This window comes from Triticum urartu, chromosome 4A (assembly GCF_056163025.1).
Source record: "Triticum urartu cultivar PI428250 chromosome 4A, HENAU_Tu73, whole genome shotgun sequence".
Taxonomy (NCBI): Eukaryota; Viridiplantae; Streptophyta; class Magnoliopsida; order Poales; family Poaceae; genus Triticum; species Triticum urartu.
In genome coordinates this window covers 505,473,575-505,492,020 of record NC_141876.1, presented here as the reverse complement: position 1 = coordinate 505,492,020, position 18,446 = coordinate 505,473,575, and the positions used below count along the sequence as shown (strand labels likewise).

The 18,446-nt window shown below is 47.5% G+C and overlaps 1 protein-coding gene across 1 annotated transcript; it reads right to left on the bottom strand.

The window, feature by feature from the left end:
* Positions 1–6,693: 6,693 nt before the first annotated feature.
* Positions 6,694–7,554, bottom strand: LOC147976331 (E3 ubiquitin-protein ligase SINA-like 10). Its single transcript, XM_087520826.1, has 3 exons — positions 7,471–7,554; positions 7,059–7,388; positions 6,694–7,005 (listed from the first exon to the last, which is right to left on the bottom strand). The coding sequence occupies exons 1-3, from the start codon at positions 7,552–7,554 to the stop codon at positions 6,694–6,696; spliced, it is 726 nt and encodes a 241-aa protein (XP_087376952.1).
* Between the last annotated feature and the right edge of the window lie 10,892 nt (positions 7,555–18,446).

Here is an 18,446-nt window from a genome sequence, read left to right as displayed (position 1 = left end):
TCTAGAGATCTATTTTTAGCACTTAAAAAATGTAGTTTCATAGGAGTATAAAAGTGCAAACAATGTGATTCTCAGAGAAGAAACTGCAAGTTTCAGTTTCAGATAAGAAACTGCAAGTTCAGTTTCAGATAAGAAATTGCAACTTTCAAAGGCAGAGCATTTATATTAACACGGCCTTTTCAAACAGGGTTAACATCATGTTGGAAGTTTTATTCATGGTCGAAAATGGAACTACCAGCCAGTTAACATCATGCTGGTCAACATTCATGCATAGCACATCTTCATATGATGCACAGTCAAAATGCCCACACAATGTCGAGTGTGCGAAACACACAGAAAACGAGGGACGAAGTTTTGGCAAGTGTTGGACGTGGTTTTGGGCTGCCCCGTCTAGGCTTTCATTTTTAACATGCGCAGCCCACGACCTCGGATGGGAGGTCCATAGACCTGTTTGTATTTTCTTAGGGTCGTCATGTATCAACCGGCCTATGGACCTCCCACCGAGGTTTTTTTTGGCAGCCCAATTTATGTATTTTTTTGAAGAAAATGTAGAGGTCTGTTCTATTTTTCTATATAAGAATAGGAACGTCGGGTCCAACTTATGTCTCCCTTCTAACTACATTATATATATTTTAAATTATTTTATATGTTACTATATATTATTTTTATTGTCATCATATATTTAACAGATACTTACATATGTAAGAAAACAATATCCCACATCTTATTAACTTATAAAAATAATTTCTTAATAAATAAAATCCTGGATTGTGTTGGCACGAAAATCCTAGTGATTGTGTACAAAAGCTTGGTAAGATTTAAGGACGAATGTAATAATATCACTTATTATTTAAATATATTTATAACAAAATGCTCAGCCCCTTTTTATTTTTTGATAACATTGCTGGCCCAACCCAACATTATAATTAGAATCAGCCCAGCAAAATCGTGTATTTCGAGAAAGTGCAAATGGCCTGTAATTTTTTAGGAAATAAAATAAATGGGCCGCATGGACGCTACATTATTTGTTCACCCAGCCCAGCTAATGGCTGTAATTCAAAAAAAAGATCAAATTGACTATAAATTCTACCGCGCAAAAAAAGACTGTAAATTCTGAAAAATGGGTTGAATACGTGCCAAATTTTTGGAGGCTCACATGTGGGCCAATAGGTCGAAGCCAACGCAAGTCGTTGTCAGTTTAGTCAACAAATGATTTTGACATGTTAGCCGTTGGATTTACATCCAACGACCGGCATCCATCTTCAATCTCTCATCTTCTTCCTCCAGCGTCGTCAGGACCACCTCCCACCTCCTGCTGCTAGCAGCTCTGCTTAGCACGCTTCGCTATGAAGCGCTACTCCACCATTGGCCAGGCCATTCCTCCACCCCTCCACACCTCCTGTTCTTCTCCACCGACTGCCGAACCACACTGCACTAGAACCAGTTAACCCTCGTACACCTCTCTGTCTGCGACTCTACTCCCGCGTCTTCCCATCTCCGGCTCGTTGCTGTCCGAGGCCTCGCCGTTGTCCACCACCTTGGATGTGCTCGGCGCGGCGTGGTCAACGTGGTCAACGAACGACACCATCGGAAGTAGACTGTGCGTGGAGAGGCTGACAGTTGGGTCCACGGCCGCACACAAGGAAATGCCTCCTTATTACGTGCAAAATAATGATTCATCCACCTGACATCTGGGACCCACCGGAAGGGCCTCTGTATTTCACGAAAATAACGTGCCCCCCGCTGACATGTCGGACCCACCAGCTATCTTCGCACGCAAGGAAGTGCCTCCTTATTACACAAAAAAACTGAATATTCCCCCTGCCAGCTCGAACCCAGCATAGTGGGAGGCTGAATTGTGGGCCTACCAAGTTGACGGGGACAGAGGGCTTTGTCAACTTAGTCAATATGAACGATTCTAGCTCCTATTACCGTACGATGTTCATCCAACGACCGTAGTGCTTCTTCAACCTCTGGTCTTCTTGCTCCAGCCGCCCAAACCAGCGCCGGTTGTCCCGCGTGCTCCTGCCTCCCGTGGCCGGCTGTGATGCCCCGGAGGCCTCGCCGCCCCCTACTACTCCCACCGCTGGTCAGGCCATCCCTCTACTCACCCACACCCCCAGTTATTCCTCGGTGACAGCAGCCTCACACCGCAGCCGAACCAGTGAACCCTCGTACTCCTCTTCGCATGGGCATCCACTACTGCGTCTTCCCTGGCTCTGAGTCGTCCCCTTCCTAGTCCTCGCCATCATCCACCGCTGTGGTGCTCTCGGAGCGGCATGGTCAACATGGTCAAGGAACGACTTCCATCGGATGTGGACTGTACGTGGAGAGGCTGACAGCTGGGTCCACGGCCGCAGCAAGGAAGTGCCTCCTTATTACGCGCAAAATAATGATTCCTCCACCAGACAACGGGGACCCACCGGACGGGCCACCGTATTTCACGAAAAATGTTTCCCCTAACTGCTGGGACCCACCAGCTACATCTTCGCACGCAAGGAAGTGCGTCCGGGCAAAAAAAAAACGATTCGCCCCCCTGACTGCTAGGACCGACCAGCTACATCTTCGGACGCAAGGAAGTGTGTCCGGGCAAAAAAAACGATTCGCCCCCCTGACTGCTGGGACCCACCAGCTACATCTTCGCACGCAAGGAAGTGCCTGACAGTCGGGACCCACCTAGTCGAAGCATACATAGCGTTGTCATTCTGGTCGTGAACGTGTATGTACATATATATTGGTGGATGTAGAGGCGCACACATGTCGTAGTAGAGGCACGCACGTAGCATGTAGACGTACGTACACCGGCCAGGGTGCAAGAAAGAAAATACGGCCACGTATGTGTACGTACGGGCGGGGTCTCGAACGCCTACTCGCGCATATGTACGGCTAGGGCTCGTGTACATGGCTAGGTCGGAACGGAGAAACAATAACGTCGTCGTGTTCATGAGGAGGCAATAGAATGCGTCGTGTTCATGGGGAGGCAACGAAATGCTCGTGTTCATCGGGAGGCAACGGAACGCGTGGGAGCCAACCGGCTGGGTCGGAACAGAATGCGTGGTTGTGTTCATCAGGAGGGCTTGGATGGAACAGGCGATGGAAACGAGGCCTGGCGTACCGCACAACGGAGGAAAGGGACCTCCTACGTTCGGAATGGGGTCCTATTGATCGGGAGGGGTCTGGCGTACCGCAAAACGGAGAAAACGGACCTCCTATGGTCAAAACGGGGGTCCTGTTCATCGGGAGGGCTGTGGCATACTACAAAACGGACGAAACAGACCTCCTACGGTCGAAACGGGGTCCTGTTGATCGGGAGGGGTGTGGCGTACCGCAAAACAGACGAAATGGACTTGTTTTGGAGCGCTACGGTCGAAACGGGGGTCCTGTTCATCGGGAGGGGTGCGGCGTACCGCAAAACGGGACTCCATGGGATACTATTCATCTCCACCGTCGACCTCCTCGAGCCTCCACGGGCTCCGGTTCATCCAGCCTCCACCGTGCGCTACTCCACCGGCTACTATTCAACCACCCCTCCACGGGCACCCCTCCACCGTCTACTGTTCATCCAGCCCTCCACACCACAGGGTCCTGTTCAACCACCCTTCCACGCGCACCCCTCCACCGTCTACTGTTCATCCAGCCCTCCACCACACCATGGGGTCCTGTTCATCGAGAGGCAACGCCACCGCTCACAGTTCATCCAAACCCCCCGCAACGCTCACTGTTCATCCTAGAGGCAGCATCGATCGGCTTCATTTAGCAGCAGTAGCGAAGGAATCGCTCGATCAGGTTCAGTTAACAGCCATCGATCGATCGCTCGGGTTCAGTAACGCGTAGCCTGTAGTGCAATCGCTCGGGTTTAGTTAGAGCCCAACGCCTCGCTCGGGTTCAATTAGGGCCAACGCCTCGCACACACGCGTGTACGTGTACGAGTGAAACGCGCATCGCTTGACCCCCGACCTCCCACCGTAATCGGGAACTCCCCGAAATTTTCCTCCCCCTCGCTTCTACCACAGTTTTTTTCGGTCATGGACGGCCCAAAGAATGTCATGCAGCTGCATCTCCGACCCGCCCGAGATGAAAAGCCCATTTTCTGTCATGATTTTTTGTCATAGAAGTAGGAGCCCACCACATCTATGATGATACCGGGTTTTGTCACAATAATCATCATAGAAGTGTCACATGTATGACAAAAAAATTTCGTTTGGCCCAAAATGTCACGAATGTGTCTTTTTTTGTAGTGTTTGGTGCTCATTGCGGAGCATGTCATTCTCGTCCATAAGTTTCTTGATGATCACGCCGGTCATCTTCAACAAGGCACTAGTCTCCTCCTGCTGGTCTGCACTTCGGACGATCTTCTCCCTCAGCAGGCCGCGCTTGGCCCGGAGCCTCTCATTGCCCTCGCTTAGTTGCCGGATGACGCTGGTAGCCTATTCAAACGAGGCTTTCGTGTCGTCTTGTAACCTCGCCCAGCCGGAGATATGATCCATCTGGCTATGCATGATCGCATGCATGCGCCTGTAACAGTCGTCGCCTGCCCGCGAGAAATGTTCCTAGGCCGCCGCGGCGCGGCAGGACATCTTTGCTGCATTCGTGGCGTGGCGGGACATCTCTGCTGCTTTCGCGACGTGGCCGGACCAGTCTACTGCATCGACGGTGCGGCGGGACCTCCGCGCTGCTTCAGCGGCGCGGCGGGACATCTGTGCTGCTACTTCCGCGCGGTGGGCAATGTCGGCTGCTCTCGCAGCAAGGCGGGACATCTCTCGTGCTTCCACTTCCATGCTCGCCTCTCCCTGGTGGCAATCTCTCGACCGAGAACTCACGCTGGCCATGGCAGACGCAAGGGAAGGATGCTGAATGACTTGTTTGTTTTTTGTGGATGAGGAATTGAGGAGGAATGTGTAGTCATCTTGGCATACTATATTTATAACCGAGTACTAATACGCTCCTAAGTGGGAAACCGTTTAGGTTGTGATCGGTGTGAACATGTTTGCAATTCAATATACTCCCCTTTTGTAAGGCCCCGCTTTGGAAAGGTGCATGCATGCAACCATTTCATTGGTTGAATTGAAAGCCACTATTGTTGGTGCCATGGCTAAAAAATTAATATACTTCATGCGTGCTTTTTCATTGGCTGCATGCATGTGAGAGAGTGCATTGGGAGTGGAATGAAAGAATTAATGTGAGCAAATTACTATGTGTCTTGGTCTAAGAGAAGTTGTCTTTAGGCCTAATAAACCCAGATGGAGGGAGTAGCGTGGTACTAATACGCTCCTAAGTGGGAAACCGTTTAGGTTGTGATCGGTGTGAACATGTTTTGCAATTCAGTATAGCATGGTACTAATACGCTCCTAAGTGGGAAACGTTTAGGTTGTGATCGGTGTGAACAGGTTTGCAATTCAATATAGCATGGAGTAATTTGCAATTCAAAATTTAGTTTTTCCATTTTATAAGGCTCAATTTGGTTGTTCCCCAACACATGTTCAGATTCCAAGCTGCATTAAATCATTGCATGCAAATATTAAGAGAAAATTGACCAATGCATGTACTTTATGCATGCATGCATTGCAATTAATGCATTGATAAACATAATTTTTGAGAAAAACAAGAGCATTAATTAGGTGCTTTTGCAAACTACAAAAAATATTCCACCACTCACCATCTTGGTTGGTGAGATTTTTGAATTAAGCCCTATAAACCGGAAAGGAGGGAGTACTGCTGTGTACGTGCAATAACTGGCACCGTCGTACACATATCTTATGGTTAATAGGGCGTTCGACAAGAATAACCGCGTGGCGAGCTCTAGGCTAGTCTTTTTTTCAGACGCATTAAACCTATCTCTCGGGACTTCTCGCACGCACCATCGTGCCACCCTCAAAAACTTGCACTAGTAGTACGTTATACAGGAAGAGAAGAGGTGCACGCACGCACTCGTCTTCTCACACACGCGTCTATTTTTCTCTCGAAAAGGAGGATGATGACCCCCGGCCTCTGCATCTGGGAGTCACACACGCATCTGTAGCTACGAATTGTAGTGTTCTCAACCATCCGATTGGCTCTATCATGGATGTACCTATATACTAAAACATGTCTAGATACATCTATATTTTGATAAATGGAAGGCATGTATTGTGGAATGGAGGGAGTGCTTGTCATCAAAATGGATAAAAAGGGACGTATCTAGAACTAAAATACGTCTACATACATCTCCTTTTATCCATTTTGATGACAAGTAGTACTTCTTACCCAAAGTAACTTTGTATCCAACAGACACAATGGGGCTGTTTGGTTTGTGACTAACTTTGCCAAAGATTGCCACACCTAAGGTTAGGTAAGTTTGACCAACTTAGGTGAGTGTTTGGTTCAAGCCACACCTTAGGCAAGCCACACTTGGACCCCACATGGCATACACACAAAAAGTGTGGCAAGATTCCCTTAGGCTTGCCAACTTGTGGCTCTTATTTTGATGAACTAACCTTATTCAAGTTTGGCAAAAATGTGTGACAAAGTATGGAAATGCTAGTCCTAAAACCAAACAGCCCCAAAATATCCGTGCGACTGTTGGAAATTACTGATCTGATGTCGAAGTAATTGTTGCATCGCCACCAAAACCCACCATTTCTTAAGCTAAAGTAGACCAAGGTAATCCCTATATTAGCATATTAATAAGATAAACAAAAGGCACTATAGAAACATTTAGGACGTGAGCTTGTCAATCTTAATGTGGAGGGACACAAGCTTAGCCCCGGCCAGCAGCTTGGGCAGAATTGTCAAGAAGGTCAGCTCCTGCACGTCGACGTCGCTGGGATCCTTGCTGCTTGTCACCTCCATTTCCACCTTGACGGTGTCGGTCGTGTCTTTGGGCTCCCCCGGTGGGTCGTTCGCCCACAGCTTGGCCACGTAGTGCGGTAGTGGGGATGCCCCCGCTCTGATGCAGACGATCGACACGGCGATAGGCGCGCCGATGTCGAGCATGCCGCTGACCAAGAAAAACGCGCGGTGGTCCTCCTCCGCAAATAGCAAGAGTCGTGGCTCTGATAGTGGCATTGCAGCTGGAGCACCTTGCCGTACTGGATCCTATGCATGGGCATGGGATGCGCGGTGCTGGTGTGGTGGTAGAGCGCCGGGGGCTGGCCTTCGTAGCCGCAGACGGGCACGGGGCATTTGCAGGGCGCGAGCGGACACACGCTCTGGTGATCGGAGAGCTTGTGGTAAGTGACGTAGAGCCCACAGCCTTCGTGCGGGCACTCCACCCTCACCGATGAAAGGACGGAGTCCACCGTCGTGTTCCACACGTCGAAGCCACCGCCGCGCTTGCACTTCTGGCACTGCCGCTGGTTCCCGGGGCGCTCGACGCGGCAGTCCGCGCAGGCCAGGTGCCCTCCCTTGCACTGCAGAAATCAATCGAACAACACATCAATCAAGAAACCTGCACCTTGCTCAATCAGCCGAACAGACGAGGTGTATTCGAACCTCATACACTGAAGGCGTCAAGGGGCGGATGCACAAGGGGCAGTGGAGCACGGTGAGGTCCATCGAGACCTTAGAGAGCTCCATCGTCGGGTCCTGTTCGGTCTGCATGATCTCGCCCTCCTCGTGCACAACCATCTCTCGACATGGGCCGGGGTATTACAAAGCTTTACCGTCACATATTTTATACTACTTCAAGGTGCATTAAATCAACACCTGCAAGTACTCCCTCCGGTCCTTTTTACTACGCACATTAGCTTTGTCTGAAATCAAAGTTTGCTAAGTTTGACCAAATTTATATTAAAAAATATTAACATCTAATAAATATAATATGAAAATATATTTCGAGATGGATCTAATAATAAATATGTTGTTATGTGAATGTTAGTAATTTTTTGTATAAATTTGGTCAAAGTTGGATGAGATTGACTTCAGACAAACCTAATATGCAGAGTAAAAAGGACCGGAGGGAGTATCAAAAGGAGAGTCACGGCATGCATGCGTTGTAATTAATGCATCGGTAAACACAAATTATTGAAATATATCGAGTGCAGTGCTTTGATGTGTCGCGTCAACTCGTACATCAACGAGAAGTTTGATTATCCTCTCCCTCGCGGACTTAACTGCACCTGCCTTTAGCTGTATGACAGGTTGGCCACACACCTGTCGGGCCCACCTGTCATACACGCAAAGGCAGGAGCGTCCCTCCCTCGCCCATGAGTGTGGTGGCTGGCAAGACTAGGAGAAGCTTTCGCTACACGCTCTCCCTCCCGCACGCGGTGGACATGCAGCAGTTCAATCGGTGTCAGATGGCCCGAAGCGTAGTGTAGTACTCCTCCAGTGCAGTAGTACTCCATCATTGTTCGACTTCCCGAAGAGGCAAAGAGCCAAGCGTAGACCGGACGCTCGTGTGGCAGTTTCATGTTTAGACTAGTCTAGGATAGCGTCTACCGTGCCTATAAGCTTAAAATCGTTGGTGTCGGCTCCATGCTATGTGGCCGTCTCGAAGTTTAAAAAAAATTAAAATAGTCTTCTGGCCCTACCTGACACCCTGGTGATTGTAGTTTGCACACTCTTCTGGTCAAGACAGGAATATATATTTTAATTTGTTTTTTTCGAAAAGGGGGGACTCCCCGGCCTCTGCATCAGAACGATGCATATGGCCACATATATTTTAATTTGTGGTGGGTAAATGTTAGAGGTTGCAGCAAATATATTGTACACTGCGGGTCTTTCAGCCAAGTTTAGAGGCAAGCATGTGAGGCCAGTGCTATGATGTGTCGCGTCAACTCGTACAACGAGGAGAAGCTTGATTTTACTACACGCCTTCTCCCTCACCCATGCGCGCGGTTGCTCGCAAACGAGGACATGCTTTTGCTTAGTAGTACTTCTACAACAAGTTATCCGTCCCGCTCACGGTGCATGGACATGCAGTAGTGGATTCGACACTGTAGAAGCAGTAGTAGTAACATCATTGTTCGTCTTCTCGAAGAGGCGAAGGGCCAAGCGCAAACCGAATGTTGCAGTTGCGAACGAGCACTCGCCCTTTGGTGATATTATAAAATCACTAAAGTCTCTCTCTTTGTCAGGAGAGCCCTGGCCGGACTACGGTCAGCGAGATTGGGGCGCGGACGATGAAGAAATTCAAATCCCACCCACCACCCACTTTGTAGCCACTGTCGACCATTTAACCGACATGCTCGACTTCGACTCCGAAGACATCGACGGTATGGACGTCGATGAAGGAGACAATGAAGAACCAGCGCCTATTAGGCCCTGGAATGCCACCTCGTCATATGACGTATACATGGTGGACGCACCAAAAGATGACGACGAGAAGCGGAAGGATGCACCGAAGGCTTGTTCCCTCGAAAAGCAGTGAAAGCGGCGACGCAAGCGCCGCCCCAAATCCCGCCTCGACAGAAATAGCGATCTCACAGACCCAGCGCTGGAGCAGGGCGAACCGCTGTCGGACAACGGCAATCCGGATAATCAAACCGAACAAACAAATCCTATCAAGGATAATGGTCCGGATGACATAACGCCGGACAGACACCCGGAGCAGCAGACTGCCCGTAAAAGGCTTGTTGCCACCGCGAGGAGTCTGAAAAAGCAGAAGCAAAGGCTCAAGGCCGCGCAAGACACACTCCAAATCAGATGGAGTAAAATACTCAACACTGCAGCAAGGTACGGCGACAATCGCCCCTCCAAGAGCTACCCAAAGCGGAAGCTGCTACCCGAATTCGATGAGGAGGCCTTAGAACCCCCACAACCAAATATCAAAGCAGCCACCTGGTCGGATAGACGACCCCTCTACCAACACAGAGCGGCATACAACGCCGCTCACAATACAATACGCGACCCATGCGAGGGCTCGCACCCAAAGGACGGCACAACAAGATCCATCTATGGACCACGCAAGCGCGCCCCAGCATACAATGCAACACAACAAACATCCGAACAACATGGTACACCCAGCTACAGGGGTGCCGCACAACCCCTATGTTTCACCGATGAGGTGCTGGACCACGAATTTCCAGAGGGATTCAAGCCCGTAAACATAGAGGCATACGACGGAACAACAGACCCTGGGGTCTGGATTGAGGACTACATCCTTCATATCCATATGGCTCGAGGAGATGATCTCCACGCCATCAAGTACCTACCCCTCAAGCTCAAAGGACCAGCTCGTCATAGGCTCAAAGGCCTCCTCGAAAGCTCCATTGGAAGTTGGGAAGAGCTCGAAGATGCCTTTCGGGCAAATTTTCAAGGGACTTATGTCCGACCTCCGGATGCGGACGATTTGAGTCATATAACTCAACAGCCCGGAGAGTCAGCCCGAAAGCTTTGGAACATGTTTCCTACTAAAAAGAACCAGATTGTCGACTATCCGGACGCCGAAGCCTTGGCAGCTTTCAAGCATAGCGTCTGTGACGAATGGCTCGCCAGACACCTTGAAAGTGCAACTATCCCTATGTGGTTTTGGTAATTCATAACAACATATAGCTCATTGAGCTAATGCTATTCCAAGATGATTATTTCAGGAAAGCTCAATGATTGGCATGGCATGGATGTGAAAGTGGAACCCTCAAAATGCTAAGGAAAATGGATTGGCTGAAGCTCAAAAGCTCAAGACTCTTCATTTTATATTTTAGTGATCCAAGTTCACATTGAGTCCATAGGAAAAGCCAATACTATCAAGGAGGGATGAGGTGTTGCTTAATGAGCCTCTTGCTTCATGTGCTTAATGATATGCTCCAAAACCCTCAACTACTTTCCCATATCCACATATGACCTAAACTCTAAGCCAAACTCGGTCCTACCGATTTTTCCTATCCGGCGCCACCGAGTTTCAATTGTCATTAGCCACTGCCAAACCCTAGAAATTCGGTCCTACCGATAAGGATCTCGGTCCCACCGAGATGGGGTTGCAAACTCTCTGTTTCCCTTTCGTAACTTTTCGGTCCCACCGAAAGAGCGAATCGGTCCCACCGAGATTGCAATGTAAACTCAGTGTTTCCCCTTTGTAACTTTTCGGTCTCACCGAGTTCCACTCGGTCTCACCGAAAGAGCAAATCGGTCCCACCGAGTTTGCCTGACCAACTCTCTGGTTAGCTAATTACCAAACTCGGTCTCACCGAGTTTGTGTAATCGGTCTCACCGAGATTACGTTATGCCAAAACCCTAACCGAATCGGTCCTACCGAGTTGCATGTCAGTCCCACCGAAATTCCTAACGGTCACTAGGTTTACTACTTCGGTCAGACCGAGTTTATTTATTCGGTCCCACCGAGATTGGAAATCTGTGTAATGGTTGGATTTTGAGTGGAGGCTATATATACCCCTCCACCTCCTTCTCATTCGAGGTGAGAGCCATCAGAACACACACATCATTCCTACTCATACGTTCTGAGAGAAAACCACCTACTCATGTGTTGAGATCAAGACATTCCATTCCTACCATATGAATCTTGATTTCTAGCCTTCCCAAGTTGCTTTCCACTCAAATCTTCTTTCCACCAAATCCAAATCCTATGAGAGAGAGTTGAGTGTTGGGGAGACTATCATTTGAAGCACAAGAGCAAGGAGTTCATTACCTACACACCATTTGTTACTTCTTGGAGAGTGGTGTCTCCTAGATTGGCTAGGTGTCACTTGGGAGCCTCCGACAAGATTGTGGAGTTGAACCAAGGAGTTTGTAAGGGCAAGGAGATCGCCTACTTCGTGAAGATCTACCGCTAGTGAGGCAAGTCCTTCGTGGGCGTTGGCCATGGTGGGATAGACAAGGTTGCTTCTTCGTGGACCCTTTGTGGGTGGTTGCTTCTTCGTGGACCCTTCGTGGGTGGAGCCCTCCGTGGACTCGCGCAACCGTTGCCCTTGGGTGGAGCCCTGTGTGGACTCACGCAACCGTTATCCTTCGTGGGTTGAAGTCTCCATCAACGTGGATGTAGGATAGCACCACCTATCCGAACCACGGGAAAAACATCCGTGTCTCCAATAGCATTTGAAATCTCCAAACCCTTCCCTTTATATTCTTGCAAGTTGCATGCTTTACTTTCCGCTGCCAATATACTCTTTGCATGCTTGCTTGAATTATGTGATGATTGCTTGACTTGTCCTAAAATAGCTAAAATCTACCAAGAACTAAAATTGGGAAAAGGTTAAGTTTTTATTTGGTCAAGTAGTCTAATCACCCCCCTCTAGACATAATTTCGATCCTACAAGTGGTATCAGAGCTTTGGTCTCCATTTTCTTGATCTCCATAGCTTTTGGTGGTCATAGCCTTGGTTTCACAACCTAGGAGAGTATGGCGTCTAGCGAGGGAAATTATCACCGTAGAGGTCCTTACTTTGATGGTACTAATTTTGCTAGTTGGAAGCATAAAATGAAAATGCATATTCTTGGACATAACCCCGCCGTTTGGGCTATTGTGTGTGTTGGCTTGCAAGGTGATTTCTTTGATGGGAAAGAACCAAAACGTGAAGCTACCGCGGATGAGTTGAAGATGTTGCAATACAATGCTCAAGCTTGTGATATTCTCTTCAACGGATTGTGCCCCGAAGAATTCAACAAAATCAGCCTCCTTGAGAATGCAAAGGAAATTTGGGACACTTTGATTGGTATGCACGAAGGTACCGACTCCATCAAGGAATCCAAGTTGGATGTGCTTCAAAGCCAACTTGACAAGTTCAAGATGAAGGATGGTGAAGGTGTCGCCGAAATGTAATCTAGGCTTGCTCTCATCACAAATGAGATTGCCGGCTTAGGAAGTGAAGAGATGACCGATAGATTCATCATCAAGAAGATCCTAAGAGCCTTGGATGGAAAATATGATACCGTGTGCACATTGATCCAAATGATGCCCAATTACAAAGATCTCAAGCCAATGGAAGTGATTGGAAGAATTGTTGCTCATGAGATGTCACTTAAGGATAAAGAGGAACTTCACAACAAATCAAGTGGTGCCTACAAAGCCTCATGTGAAGCCCCTACATCATCAAGTGAGAAACAAGACTTCAATGAAGAATTGAGCTTAATGGTGAAGAACTTCAACAAGTTCTACAAGAATAGAAGCAAAGATAGAAGCTCCAAATCAAGGTCCTACAATGACAAAAGATCTTCTAGTCGAGAGCGAAACTGCTACAATTGTGGAAGACCCGGACACTATTCCAATGAGTGTACGGCTCCCTACAAGAGAAGAGAAGATTCTCCGAAAAGAAGAAGCAAAGGATCACCACCAAGAGAGAGAAGTAGAGATGATCGTTATGAACGAAGATACTCACGGAGGAGCAAGGAGTCGGAAAGGAAGGAAAAATCATCAAGGAGCTACACAAGACGAAGACATCAAGCTCATGTTGGTGAATGGGTATCCGGCTCCGACTCCGACAGCCACTCCGAGAGAAGTTATCACTCCGACTCCGAAGATACTCAAGAGGAAGGTGTTGCCGGTCTAGCACTTGTGTCAACCAACTCCTACGACATATTTGACTCACCAAATGAAGGAATTGGAAGATGCTTCATGGCCAAAGGTCCTAAGGTAACACACCCCGAGTATGTTGATTTCAATAGTGATGAAGATGACTTGTTAGGTGATGATTTGATTGGTGACAACTCTAGTGATGAATACTATGATGAAAGACCAATTAATCATGCTAATCAAGATAAAACGAATGACAATGATAAGGAGAAGATTGAGGCTCTAACTAAAGAACTAAAAACTCTTAAGTTAGCTCATGACACTATCTTCGAAGATCATCGAGAACTTTTAAGGGCTCATGAGAAGCTACGCTTTGAAAAGCTCAATCTTGAGCAAGAGCATGAGTTCTTAAAGGCAATCAATGATGATCTCCGCAAGAAAAGTTCTTCTTACATTGCCAAGCGTTTACTCTTATCCACTTACATGCCTCAAGTCAAATCTAACAAGAAAGATTCTTCCTCTAGTAGTAACAATGATCATGCTAAATCCAATATTGTTGCTTCTAGTAATTCTCTTGATTCCACTAATGATTCTCTTAGCCAAGTTACACTTGAGCAAGAAAATAGCTTATTGAAGGGAATTATAGAGAAAGGAGTGTACAAGAGCCTTGCCGGGAGTAAGCAATTCGAGGAAATTGTGCGCAAGCAAGGAATGCACCGGAATAATCAAGGTGTTGGTTTTGAACGAAAGTTCAATGCCAATGGAGTTGAATGGGAAGAAGATCAATACCCCAAGACGAAGTTTGTCCCTCAACAAGAGAAGTATACTTCTTTCAAGGGGACACAAGCTCAAGATGATCTTCCACCACAAGACTACAAGCAAAAAGGCAAGGACAAGCTTCAAGAGGAAATTGATGCATTTGAAGAAGCTCCAAAGACCTTAGTCAAGTGGATTCCAAAGACTACTTCAAGTTCCACTTCATCAAGTACGACTACAACTCCAAGGATTCCCATCAAGATGATGTGGATCCAAAAGAAGAAGAACTAGAGAGTTCTTGAGGGTGACTCCGCCAACATACTTCACTCTTATCATTTTGGCCAGAACAAGTGCAATCAACTTCCACATCTTGCACTAGTTCAAGGAGTCACAAACCCTCTTGTTGGTAAGACAAGGGACAAGGTAACCTAAATTTTTCATGGACATCATCTTTTGTGTGCATCACTCTATGTCTATGGATATTCTTGTTTATTCCTTGTGGGACTAACCCATGTAGGTATTGGAAGTGCAATTCACTCAAAAGGATAGCTCCAAGAGATCTACATCAACATTGAGCATCCACATCTTCAATATCTACATGAAGTCATCATCGACAAAACCCAAGGTTAGTTCATCCCTCTTAGGGGGGATATCACATCTAGGGGGAGCTTTACTCTAATACTTGAGCTAAAGCAACTCTAAATATGTGAACAAAACAATGCTTTATGTAAAAGTGGTAACCCCACTTGAGCTTAAACGATGAGTATGACCTACGATCAAGTGTTCTCATTTGACTCCTAAGTCAATATACTCATATATAGATGACCTAGTCATCGCAAATTGCTTGATAGATGCTAGAATTGGTTGTGCATGCTTTGCCACATATTTCATTTGCTATCTTATTGTGTGAGCATGTTGGTTGCATATTTTACTCATTCAAGGACATGCACTTGTTGTTTTGATTGTTTGGCTTTATCTTCTTTTGCCAAGTGGATGGACAAGAATGCCTAAGAACCTCCTCTAGCTATCTATGCTTTTCTCGTCTCAAACTCTATTCATGCTGCATCACAAAACTTGATCAAGTCAGATTCGAACCACTCTGTGTGAGGAGCGCTCAGAGTCCCCGATTCGTCATAGACTTAAACTTCCAAAACCTCTTTATGAATCTCGGTCTGACCGATACTCCATTTCGGTCCTACCGAGTTCATTAAGTTGATCTAGGTTTTCGATCTCGGTGCAACCGATTTGAACTTTTCGGTCACACCGAGTTGCAATAACTGCACACAGTTTTGCATCTCGGTGCCACCGAGTTGTTCCACTCAGTCACACCGACAGGGTCGGGCTATATATAGTGACGGGCAGAATTTTGGAAATTTCTCCGAAACCTCCTCGCCCGCGCGATAGCCTGCTCTGCCCCCGAGGTCTCCGGATCGTCTCCTCGCCGCCAGCAGCCTCCTGTCGCTGGTCTTCGCCACCGTCAACGGATTTATGCCCCGCCGTTGCCGCCGTAGCAAGTCCACGCCGAACTAGGGTATGGACTTGATCATTGTGCTATTCCTCAATCTGATTCCTAGCACATTGCGATCATCATGAATCTTGCCACGATTGATAAACTTCTATCCAGTCAAAACGCTCGTAGATTAGGTTTAATTCGAAAATTTTAGGGTTAGGTTTCCGCCGAAACCATCTCGGACCCACCGAGTTGAAAAACTCGGTCCCACCGATCTGGCTTTTTCCATTGCACAAGTTAAACTCGGTCTGACCGAGAATAACTTATCGGTGCGACCGATTTTGGAATTCTATGAAACGCTAGCAGTCTCGGTGCCACCGAACTGTGACTCGGTCTGACCGAGTTCACCAGTTCTGGTGCCAAAACTGCTTCAGTGTCACCGAGTTTGAAAATCGGTAGATCCGAGATGCTTTCTGTGGAAAACTAAAACTAAGTTTTTGAATTAATCTTTTGCAAAAATCTCTGCTTTTTGTGATGCTCATCCACTCTATCTCTTCTATAATCTATTCACAGGGTCAGCAGTCAGTTTGCAACATGTCTGATCAAAGTGACAGCCAGAACCTCTCAGAGCAGCAAGTTGTGATGAGTGAGGGCACTAGCCCCTCAAGTTCTTCTGATGATGGCAGCAGGAGCACACCCAGCAATCTGCCTAAGGCTGCCACACGTCAAAGGAAGAAGAGAACGTCTGATTCTAAGGATGAAGACTATGTGGCAGAGGAAGAGGCCACTTCCAAGAGGGTTGAGCCAGCTCAAGGCTCAAAGCCAGGCCTGAAAATCAAGAGGCCAGCAGGCAGGCAGCCAATGTCAAAGGCTAGAGCCTCAACTGAGAAGCCTGCACCTGCTCCCATTCGAGCCCATTGCTGCTGAGGGTAAGAAGAGGAAAGAGAGGGTAAAGAAGACTGTAGCCAAAGTGCTTGGGAGAGCCTCCATCATGGTAGAAGAGGGGGAGGAAGAAGAGGTTGCTGCACCAGCACCCAAGGCAGCCAAACTTATGGGAGATGCCATAAGGTCAGGGAGAGCTGCATCCAAGCCCAAGGAAGCTCCTAAGGCTGCACCTAAGCCTAAGACAGCTCCAAAGAGAAACACAAGGAGTATACCTGCTGCAGAAAAGAACAAGGCCCCAGTGCCTGAAGCTATTGAGGAAGAGGAAGAGAGTGTCCTTCGGAAGCTCAAGCCCAAGATCCCAGACCACAACGATGCTCATCCTGTGGCTGAGGACATGAAGCTCAGGAGAGACTCAGGGCTCAGGAAATGGAGAGAAGCAGATCCATATGCTTCTAGGAGAAGGACTGTCGTGGACTACAGATTTCACACAAAGGAGCAACAAGACTTTTATGAGACTGTTTTGCTTGACAAGAAGCCAATCATTTGTGACATGAGATGGGTCGACTGGACCTATATCAAGGAGAATGAAGAGCACTATCCAGGAGTTCAGGACAACTTCAGAGCGTGTGGAGTAGAGGACTTTGTTGGGCAGAAGCTCACAAAGTGGAACGAGGAACTCATCATGCAGTTCTACTCCACAGCTCACTTTTATCCGGATGGAAGGATTACTTGGATGTCTGAAGGTACAAGGTACCAATGTACAGTGGCTGAGTGGGCACAGATCATCAATGCCCCAGAAGAGCAAGATGAGGACTTGGACATCTATGCCAAGAAGAAAATGGACCATAACTCCATGTCCAACATGTACAAGGAAATTCCCAATGAAGCTCTTGACATATTCAAGTTTGGCTCAGTGCACTATCTGCTCTCAGGATTGCCTACTATCAATTGGATACTAAGGCACACTCTGTTGCCCAAGTCTGGAGATCACAAGATGATCAGAGGTCACGCGATCAACCTGCTTTATGTCTTTGATGTGCCTCAGAAATTCAAGGTCATGAGTCTCATTGTGGAAACCATTAAGAGGACAGCTGCAGATCAAAAGAGGAGCTGTGGATATGCCCCTCAGATTCAGGAGCTCATCAACTCCAAGATGGGCACGGGCGTATATATTTTGGATAAGGAACACCTGCCCATCCGTCCAGATTTTGAGAACAATGAAGTTGTGATGACAGAGAATGAGCCATCGTCTGCACAAGCATTTGCAAAGAAGGATAAGGCGAAGAAGGAGAAAGCTGCCAAGATGCCTACTCAAGAGGAGGCATCTCAGTACTTCTTGAAGACCAAACAAGAGCAGCTCAGTTACTTGATTGCATCCTCGCTGAGAATTGAGCAAAGTCTAGCCAACCTCACTAAAAATCAGCAGAGTCTAGAAAGGATCATGGAACAGAAGTTCTATGACTTGGATGTCAAGGTAACAGAAGTCCAGTCTGTAGTGGAGCAGCTCCAGGAGGACATGAATGAGAGGAGAGGCAGAACCACAACTCATGCTTTTTCTAGAGTGCCACGAGGCCCGAGGTCGTCTGCACTGCCCGTTGCTGACACCAGAGCTACAACGTCTGCACCAGCCACAGCCTCAGCTCCAGCATCTACCTCAGCTCAAACTCCAGCGACTACTTCAACATCTACAGAAGCCTTCGTCCTTGGAGTGATCCGGACTCCACCACCACCTGAAGATCAAGCCTGAGCGACGACTTAGCACTATGCATTTTCTAGGAACTTTTTGGTAACTTTTTGCCAAAGGGGGAGAAGATGTATAGATCATAGGCTTCGAGAGAGAGTGTGTTGCTTTTCTCTCTTGCTTTATTTGGTGGCTTTTCGAACCTTTTTCTACTTTTGAGTGCTTGATACTATGTCATTATTTTGTGAGACATCGATGATCATGTGTTTGATCATAAGCTACACTTAATGT

What these genes read in the sequence shown, in the direction of transcription:
- LOC147976331 (XM_087520826.1), bottom strand. Translation starts at nt 7,554, where the DNA reads ATGGAGCTCTCTAAGGTCTCGATGGACCTCACCGTGCTCCACTGCCCC. An exon ending in TGACGCCTTCAGTGTATGAG is followed by an intron (nt 7,389 to 7,470) that starts GTTCGAATACAC and finishes TGATTTCTGCAG; the next exon opens with TGCAAGGGAGGGCACCTGGC. An exon ending in ATAGGATCCAGTACGGCAAG is followed by an intron (nt 7,006 to 7,058) that starts GTGCTCCAGCTG and finishes CTATTTGCGGAG; the next exon opens with GAGGACCACCGCGCGTTTTT.